At 69.8% G+C, this 9061-nt stretch overlaps 2 protein-coding genes across 2 annotated transcripts in view; both read left to right on the top strand.

The window, feature by feature from the left end:
• Positions 1-1172: 1172 nt before the first annotated feature.
• SNTB2 (syntrophin, beta 2 (dystrophin-associated protein A1, 59kDa, basic component 2)) lies at positions 1173-8485 on the top strand. Its single transcript, XM_010579544.1, has 7 exons — positions 1173-1599; positions 5911-6121; positions 6537-6747; positions 7259-7401; positions 7621-7817; positions 8017-8198; positions 8393-8485. The coding sequence occupies exons 1-7, from the start codon at positions 1173-1175 to the stop codon at positions 8483-8485; spliced, it is 1464 nt and encodes a 487-aa protein (XP_010577846.1).
• VPS4A (vacuolar protein sorting 4 homolog A (S. cerevisiae)) overlaps positions 6525-9061 on the top strand; it is a 7054-nt gene continuing 4517 nt past the window's right edge. The window contains exon 1 of the mRNA XM_010579545.1: positions 6525-6536. The gene's annotated coding sequence lies outside the window, so the exon portion shown is untranslated. The remainder of the gene's footprint in view (positions 6537-9061) is intronic.

Genomic DNA, 9061 nt, shown 5'->3' with positions numbered 1-9061 from the left:
GAGCAGAACAAGCTCCTCTAGCCGCAGAAACTGTGTGTGTTGCTTTCCTAGTGTGCTGTAGGAATAAACCCCGCTGTTCTGTACGGCTGCGGGCTCAGGGCTCCTCCTTGCCCTGCGCGGCTCCCTGCTTTCGCAGCAGCGGGTCAGGTTGGCACCGGCCTGAGCATGAGGACCCGGCCACCTCGTAGGGCTCTCTCCTGCCCATGCCAGTCCTCCTCCCGGGGCTGTGGGGACAAGGTGGCACCCTGAATCTCCTGCCCTCTCAGTGGCTGCTTTGCTGGGCAGTGTCGGGTCCTGGTGTTGGCTTCTCTTTCCCAGTGTCGGCCAGCAACTGGGTGGATCGGTAGGCACTGGGGTGCTGCCTGGGGTAGCACTCCCATCCCTTGGATGGACAGACAGATGGCGATTGCTGGTGCTCAGCACCCACATTCAACATCCCCAGCTGGGTGAGCAGCATCTGCCCCTGCTCCATGCCAGGGGAGAGGTGCTGGCTCGCCAAACCAGAGCCTGCAGCTGCATGCTGGTGGGACTGGGGTGTAGCGGGGTCCCTCTGCCAAACCGCCACTCTCGGCACATACACCTCTGCGGCAGCTGTTAGCTGGAAAGCCACGTACCTTCTCCTCTAGACCTTCCAGTAACACTAGTGCCCTATTTCCAGTTTATGCTTGTACCCTCCCGAGCAGGACCAAGCAGGCTGGTTGGTCGTGAAGGTACAGGACCCACTCCCCTCGCCCTGTACCCTCAAAAGACATCTCCCCATAACCGAGGAAGGGGCTCTGGGGGAAAATTCTGGCTCTAGGAGCAGCTGCCGGCTCGCTGCGAGCGGGGAGCGCGGCTTTGCTAAGCGGGGCTTTAGACGGAGCCCGGGAAATGGAGAGCGGGGCGGGAAATAAAGCACGGGGCGGGAAATAAAGCACGGGGCGGGGCTTCAGCGCCCCTCCCTCCGGCGCGACCAATCGCAGCAGCGGCGGCGCATCCGCCGCCGCTGCTGCGATTGGTCGCGCCGGAGGGAGGGGAGCGGCGTCTCGGCCCCGCCTCTCCCGCAGCGCAGAGCCTACCGCAGCGCGCCATGCGGGCGGGGGGTGTGGCCGCCGCGCCACGCCCACAGCCCTCCCGCCCCTCCTCCAGGCCCCGCCCCTTCTCCCGGTGAACGGCGGCGAGCGGCGAGCGGCATGGCCGTGTGGACCCGCGCTTGTAAAGCGGGGCTGCTGGAGCTGCTGCTACGGGAACGCTGGGTGCGGGTAGCGGCGGAACTGAGCGGCGAAGCGTTGAGCCTGACGGCGGAACCGGGAGGCGGCGAGTCGGCGGTGCTTAACGGCGTGGTTAACGGCAACGCGGAGGCGGCGCCCGGTTGCGTGCGGAGGGTGCGGGTGGTGAAGGCGGAGGCGGGAGGGCTCGGTATCAGCATCAAGGGAGGTCGGGAGAATCGTATGCCGGTGCTCATCTCGCGTATCTTCCCGGGGCTGGCGGCGGAACGGAGCGGGGCGCTCCGTCTGGGCGACGCCATCCTCGCCGTTAACGGCGTCGATCTCCGGGATGCCACCCACGATCAAGCCGTCCAGGCGCTGAAGAGAGCCGGCAGGGAGGTCATCCTCGAAGGTACCGGCTAACCCCTCCTCCGCGTCCTCGGTACCGGCCCCCTGCTGCTCCCTCCCTCCTCTCCCGCTGCTCCCCCCGCCCCCGTCCCATTACCAGGTCCCACGACCCCCCCCTCTGCTGCTGTCACCGGGCTCACGGACCCCCGCCTTTGGCCCCTTTTCCGGTTGTGGGTCCCCACTCCCCCCATCCCGGTCACGGTACGTGTGTGCCCGCCCCCCCAAACCCCCCAACCCCGGTGCTGGGTCCCGGCGTGCCCCCCGCCTGGCATGGGGACAGGGACAGGGGTGTCCCCTGCCCGGCCAGGGCGCTCCTGCTTGTGGTGGGACGGGGACCCCTCCCAGCTGGGGACAAGGACAGGCTATCTCTGCTGACTGTGCCCCCCCCCGGGACAGACCTAGGGTTCCCCGGGACAGACCTAGGGTTCCCCGGGACAGACCTGGGGTCCCCTGGCTGCAGTGTCCCCCCAGGACAGTGTGTCCCCTGTCTTCAGGGATGGAGCCCCCGGGGTGGGTGCTTGTGCCTCCCGAGTCCCCAGGGAGGGCCATGGCTCCCTGGGGGGTGGGTTCGGGGTCTGCCTGTGTCCCCGTGGGCTCCGTGCCGGCGGCACAGCTGGATCAGCGCTGGCCTGGCAGAGCCACCGGCTCCTGCCCGACCTGTTCCCGGCAGCCCAACAAGCTCGGGCAGGGCCCGCCTGGCCCGGCGGCACGTGGCACGGGGCTCGTGCCGTGGGGTGCCGCGCCCTGGGCAGCCGGGAGGACGCGAGCCGCCCGTGCCGTGGGTCAGGATGGTCCGTGCAGGTCCGTGGTGCCGCACACACAGTCCTGGTGTCCTGGCAAGGCCGTCTGTTCTCTGGTTGCGTGGGGCTGCTCCATGGGTGCAGTGCCCGGTAGGTGCCGGGGCTTGGTCACCTGTGCCTGGTTGGGCTGGGCTGACGCTGGTGACAGGTGCTCCTGCTCGCCCGCCTGCTCCCGGCACACTGCGCCGGTGTGAGGGCAGGCAGATGGGCTCCTTGGCGCAGCCGCACCTGGCACGGGGTGGCTCTGTGTGGCTCGGCCACGGCTGGGGTGCTGTGGGGGCCGAGGCGGAGCTGCGGTGTTGGGCTCGGTGTTTAAACACCGGACGGGTCAGGGCCACCGTTGGAGGCAGCGAGAGTCCCCACAGGGGTCTGCGCCAGATTCACCGTCTCCCCACCGCGTCCTTCCCCTTGCTCCCGTCTCGCGCCACCCTGCCGTTTGATCCTGTCCTGCCGGAGCTCCGGCCCCGCGGCATGTTTGTCCCTTGCTTCCGCCAAGGGCACGGGCGCCGCGGCAGCCGCCCCTTCCCTTCCCGTTGGTGCCGTGGGGCTGCTCATCCAACGGCTGCGGCTTCCCCACAGCCCGGCAGAATCATCTGGCTCCTGGCTGGCATCTGCGGGCCCTGGAGAGGAGCTGAGGAAGACCTTGGCTGCGTCGTCCCACCCTGTCCCTCCTCGCCAGTCCCTGGAGGTGCGACCGCCCTGGCAGGCAGGGTTGCCGGGCACGTGCCGGGGCTTCGCCCGGGCCCTGAGCCGGTGGCAGAGTATGGGAGCACCAGCCCTGCGCCGGCACCCCAGTGGGGCTGGCAGCCCCCACCCTGGGTGCTGGGTTTGGCCTCAGGGACCCACGCCAGGCACCTTCCTCCCGGGGTGCCTGCAGGCACACGGCACGTTCTGGCATGCTCCGGCGCGCTGGGGGAAGGGAGCCCTTCCGCTTCTGCAGGGGAGCTGCGGGCAGAACTGCCGGCCGGCGGGCACATGGGCTGGCCGGGCGCTGGTGAAGGGGAAGGCCGGTTGCAAGAGCTGACCCCTGTGCAAACGTGGGGAAACCTCTTTGGTGTCTTCCCTCCGGGTGCGGGTGCCGGTGGTAGGAGGGGGGCTCTGGCCTCGAGGACGGACCGATGCTGTCGGGGAAGTGCATGGGGACTCAGTCCCGGTAAAGCCAGCGCTAACCCGACATTGCTGTGCAGCCGGAGCAGCTGCCTTCCTGCGGCAGGTCGGGCGAGGGGTGCAGGCGGCGGCTGGGTTTCCTTTGCGGTGAGCGTGTAGGCAGGGCGGCAGCGGCTGCGCCGGGGCGGCTGTGTGCTGGCCGCCGGCTCGCCAGAAGCAGAAAAGGTAGTGGCAGGTGCCGCTGCCTGGGTGCCAGCTTCATGTCCCCGAAAGCAGGGAGCCATCTCTGCTGCCGTCCCCGCTGGCAGACATGGTCCCGTGGATCTGCTCGGTGCCGGGGCATGCTTCCCGTGGTGGCCGAGCTGGCGCAGCCTGGCAGCAACTGCCTGCTGGTCCCAGCCGCCGCCGAGAGCCACCAGTGTGGCTGTACCCCCGCCAAGCCCACGCTCCTCTGGCAGCGCCCCAGCACAACGCTTGGGCTCCCGCACTGCCGGCTGCCCGGCTCGGCCTCTTGCCCTCCCAGTTTCGGGGGCTCTCGGGAGCCTGGCCTTCGGGGAGGTGGTGGTCGTGCCCTGGCGGAGGTTGGCACTGGCACCACAGGGTCACGGCACCGTGGGCTGGAGCCCTGCTGGGGGCTGGCTGGAAGGTGCTGGGCTCCTGGCCGGCGCTGGAGGCAGCTGCTCACATCTGGCAAACAGCTGCCGAGCGGCCCCGCAGCGGGAGCTGCCGCCGCTGCCGCTACCCCGCCAGCGCTGCCCTGCCCTGCCCGGCCAGGCAGCAGGATTAGGGGTGCACGGGGACGGCGGTAATCCCGGGATCAGCACGGCGGGAGGCTAATATTAACTCGTTTGCTGCCCGCAGCAAGGACAAGCGCCTCGTGGCAGCACGTCCCCACCCCGCCACGCTGCTCGGCTCAGCAAATCCGGCGGGAGGGCGGGGGGCCAGCCTGCCCGCTCCCCATCCCTGCCGGCATCTCCCTGCCCACGCCGTGGGCAGGCTGCAGCCCCCGCCGCGGGGGGATTTGCGGCGGGCGAGCCCTGGGCCGCGGCAGGCGTCTGACCACGGGACCGCGGGGTCCGGCAGCGGCAGGACCGGCTGAGAGCGGGGCCCGGGGCCCGCCACCGCCATCGTTCCCGCTCCAGCAAAGTGCCGGTGGGCCGGCTGGCCTGGCTGCGTTGCGGCATTGTGCCAGCTCCGCAGACACTTTCACCGAGCGGCGGGGAGCTTCGTTTTCACAGTGGATTACAGTTTACTTGCTTTTTTTTTTTTTGTTTGGTTTTAATTCCCCGCTGCCCCAGGCTGCGTGGACGTCACTGTTCCCAGCGTGTTCCTCCTTTGGGGATGGGATGCCGAGGCTCGGCGCAGGCAGGCTGCTCTCTCACGGCATGCGTGCCGGCTGGGGAGCTGTGTCCAGGGGGGGCCGCGGCAGGCAGGGGTCCAGCGCCGGCTGCAGCTTTCCTGCCTGGCCGAGCGTGCCGTCCCGCACGGCCTCATCCCCGCTCTGGCAGGCGGCTCGGCTGACGCTCCCTGACATCTTGAAGGCGTTGGCTTTCCCCGAGCCTGGCAGCTGGCGCAGCCGTTGGCGCCGGTCAACCCATGGCAGCACCGCGGGCTGGATGAACCGGCCTCCGCGGCTTCTGATCCGGAGCTGGGATGGGCTCCGGGGTGCTGGCGCCTTGCCGGGGCTCTGCTTTGGCTGGGCTGGGTGGTGCTCAGGGAGAGACAGTCCAGGGGGAATTGGAGCCGGTGCCTCCTTCCTTCCTGACCAGCCTGGAGAGGAGTGTGGAGCCGGGATGTCCCGGCTTCAAATCCTCCTCCTCCTCGTCCTGCCGGGAGCGGAGGCAGGCTGCTGGCAGGCGCCGGCGGCAGCGCAGGGTCAGCCTGCCATCAGCGCCTGCGGCGCTGGAAACTTGGCCGGTGTTGTCCTCGCAGCGAGGCGGCCGGGGCGGCTCAGGATGGGCTGCAGCCTGACCTCCTGCCCGGCCCCATTGTGCTGCGCCGCCTTCCCTTTCCTTACGCCCGCGCCTGCTGCCGGTAACGGGGATGAGCCGCCAGCGCCCGTCCCCTGCTTGGGACACCTCCGTCTCGGGGCAGGGTGGGACGCTCTGGGCCGTGGCCCCATCCCCAGGTCTCTCCAGGGCTGCTGCCCCCTCCCCGGGGTGGGAAGGCAGGGTACCCCCTTTCCCACTGCCTGTCCTCTGCCTGCGGCACGAGGCCGGGGGGGTGAGTTCAGCTGCCTGGGATGTGGGCTATGCTGGTGCTGCTGGGAGAGGTCCCGCAGCCCCCCAGGCTTGGCCGAGACCCCATGCGTGCCAGGGGGGATGACAAGACACCCCCTTGATCAGAGCATCCCTGGGGTGCAGGACCCCTGCCCAGCTGTAACCTGTCCCCCCCGCTTCCCCCCCCAGTGAAGTTCATGCGGGAGGTGACCCCCTACATCAAGAAGCCCTCGCTGGTGTCGGACCTGCCGTGGGAGGGGGCCGCCCCGCAGTCGCCCAGCCTGAGCAGCAGCGAGGACTCAGGCTCCCCCCAGCACCAGGGCCCCCGCGACCGCAAGGTGATCCCCCTGAAGATGTGCTTCGCCGCCAGGAACCTCAGCATGCCCGACCTGGAGAACCGGTGAGGGCAGGGGCTACCCATGCCCCCTCCTCCAAGCCAGTATGGGGACCCTGATCCCCATGGACCCCCCGGGACAGGGCTGGGGGCTGCCCCTTGCTGCAGCCATGACCTCCCGCTTTCCCCGCTGATTTGTGAAAGGGAAGTGCCGTGGGTTTGGCTGGGGCAAGGGCTGTGCTGGCCCCCCCACCTACCTCCCAGGGTGTTTGGCAGCCTCCCCTGCCTATGAAAAGGAGGGCCCTGCAAATCCCCCCAGTTCTGCCTGCCAGCAGAGCTGGCACCAGACTGCGCTGGTGGCTCCCCGGCACGGCCAGAGCCCCAAACCAGTGCGGCCAGTTTGCTGGGCTGGGCACGGGCAGGGGCACACTCAGCCAGGTGCCGCTGCTCCCGTCTCACCCAGCGCCGCGTCCCCTCGCAGGCTGATCGAGCTGCACTCGCCGGACAGCAGGAACACCCTGATCCTGCGCTGCAAGGACACGGCGACGGCACATTCCTGGTTCATGGCCCTGCACGCCAACATCACCGCCCTGCTCCCGCAGGTCCTGGCCGAGCTCAACACCACGCTGGGCACCGGCGGTGCCGCGGCCGGCGGCAGGGAGGTGAAGCACATCGCCTGGCTGGCTGAGCAGGTACGCACGGCCGGGGCTGTGCCGAAGATGCCCGTCTGGTGCCGTTCCCGCGGTCAGCAGCGCCAATAGGGCTGTGGTTGCAGCTGCATGGCTGCTGGAGAGCTGTGCCGCCTGCCTGGGCACCGGGCTCTGCCACTCTCCCTTTCCCCATCTGGCCGGCCGGCTGTGCCCCAGTGAAGGCAGCGCTTTCCGTGCCCTCAGTCCCCTCTCCTGTTGGATTTCCCGGCTGGAGACACTCATCACCCCTTCGCTTTTCCATGAATTCGCTGCCTGACAGCCGCAGCCTGCACGGGCACCGCGGTGAGCTCGGCCCCAGCAGCGGGGTCCCCTCAGGATGGCCGCCGGCCACGGCGCCTTGCACAGCTTTACACGGACGCTGCCGAGAGCCCGGCAAAGCGGAGCCGCTGGCTTGGGGTCGGCCCGGCCGTGGGCGCAGGGAGCGGGGTGCCCAGGCAGCGGCGGGTGCCTGCAGCCCCCGGTGCCCCTCACCGTGCCCTCGTGTCTCTTGCAGGCGCGCCTGGACGGAGGGCGGCAGCAGTGGCGGCCGGTCCTCATGGCGGTGACGGAGAAAGACCTGCTGCTGTACGACGGCATGCCCTGGACCAGGGACGCCTGGGCTTCCCCCTGCCACAGCTACCCGCTGGTGGCTACCAGGTGGGCTGGAGGCGGGGGGCTGGATCCCTCTGCCTGCATTCTCCAGGGACCAGCTCCCCTCAGCCGCATCCAGCTCCTCCGCTCGCGCCTTGGCTCTGCCTCTCGCCGGAGCAGGGGGAAAGACCCCGAAGCGCAACGAGCGGCGCGGTGCTGGCACAGTGCTGGCGCTGCCGTCGTGCCCCTGACCCCCTCCCCATCCGTTCCTGCCCCCCTCCCCAGGCTGGTCCACTCGGGCTCGGGCCGCCGCTCGCCCTCCATGGGCTCGGAGCTCACCTTCGCCACCCGGACGGGCTCTCGCCAGGGTGTGGAGATGCACGTCTTCCGCGTGGAGACCCACCGGGACCTCTCCTCCTGGACACGCGTCCTCGTCCAGGGCTGCCACGCTGCCGCCGAGCTGGTCAAGGAAGTGACCGTGGGTGAGTTCTGCAGGGTGGGGGGGACCGTGGGTGAGTTCTGCGGGGTGGGGGGGACCCCCAGGGCTCTCCTTTTCCCTCCTGGGGCTCTGGGGTGCCGGCAGGGCGAGGGCGCAGCGGGACCTGGGCTGCCCGGTGGGGATCTCTGCTCTGGGGAGGGTCTCGCAGGCAGGGGGGGGCTAAGCCCTGTGTGTGCCCGCAGGCTGCACGCTGGGTGGGCAGGAGGTGCAGCTTTCCATCCACTACGAGGGCGGCTTCACCATATGCCGGGAAGAGCCGGGCGGCAGCGTCCTCTTCCGCTACCCCTACGAGAGGCTGAAGATGTCGGCAGACGACGGCATCAGGACCCTCTACCTGGACTTCGGGGGCCCCGAGGGGGAGCTGGTGAGGAGGGGGGCAGCCGGGTTCACCCCCCGATTTGGGAGGTCTTCCTCCAGGGGGTAGCTCCTGCTTCCCCCCCATCCCTGCGGCATCACGGCTGCCTGGTACCGTTGGTTGGGAGACCCCCGGTGCCCCCCCCGGGGGTTTGGTGTGCCGGTGGTGGGGCTGACACCGCTCTCCATCTCCCCCCCCGCCAGGCGCTGGACCTGCACTCCTGCCCCAAGCCCATCGTCTTCATCCTGCACACCTTCCTCTCGGCCAAAGTCACCCGCATGGGGCTGCTGGCGTAGGCGGCCCCGGCCCCCACCACAAACCAGCCGGGGACAGCGGAGGGGCCCCCCCCTCGCCCCTCCAGCCCCACCAGTGCCTTGCCGGGGCTGGGGCTCGCTGCCCCGAGAGCCACCGGGGATATGGCAGGAAGGCTGTGCCGGGGTGGGGGGTGAGCCTCTCCTGCTCCGTGCTGGCAGTCCTGGCCCCCCCACCCCAGCACAAGGGGGGGCTGGGGCACAGACACCAGCTTTAACCCCCCCTGGGGCCTGAAGCCATCACTGATCTCACCGCCTGTGCCTTGGAGTGGGGTGAGCCTGACGCCCTCCCCCCCAGTTGGGGGACCCACGGTGTTCCCCCCACTCTCATTGGGGGGAGCCAGCGCCCTCCCTGCCTTGGGGCTTCCCCCAAACGGGGTCACATTGTCCCTGCATGGGACAGGGCTTGGGCCACAAAGCCCCCCCTGCATTGCTGCAGCACTGGGTCCCCTTGCCCCACTCAGGGTGGGGGACACACACTTGTCTTACTGGGGGCCCTCGCGGGGATGGACGGGGCTGCCCCCAGCCCCGGGGTGCTCATCCCTGGGGGGGGCAGGCAGG

The sequence above is a fragment of the Haliaeetus leucocephalus genome, unplaced genomic scaffold (assembly GCF_000737465.1).
Source record: "Haliaeetus leucocephalus isolate CR32 unplaced genomic scaffold, Haliaeetus_leucocephalus-4.0 Scaffold668, whole genome shotgun sequence".
Classification (NCBI taxonomy): domain Eukaryota; kingdom Metazoa; phylum Chordata; class Aves; order Accipitriformes; family Accipitridae; genus Haliaeetus; species Haliaeetus leucocephalus.
This window is presented reverse-complemented; position numbering and strand designations above follow the sequence as displayed.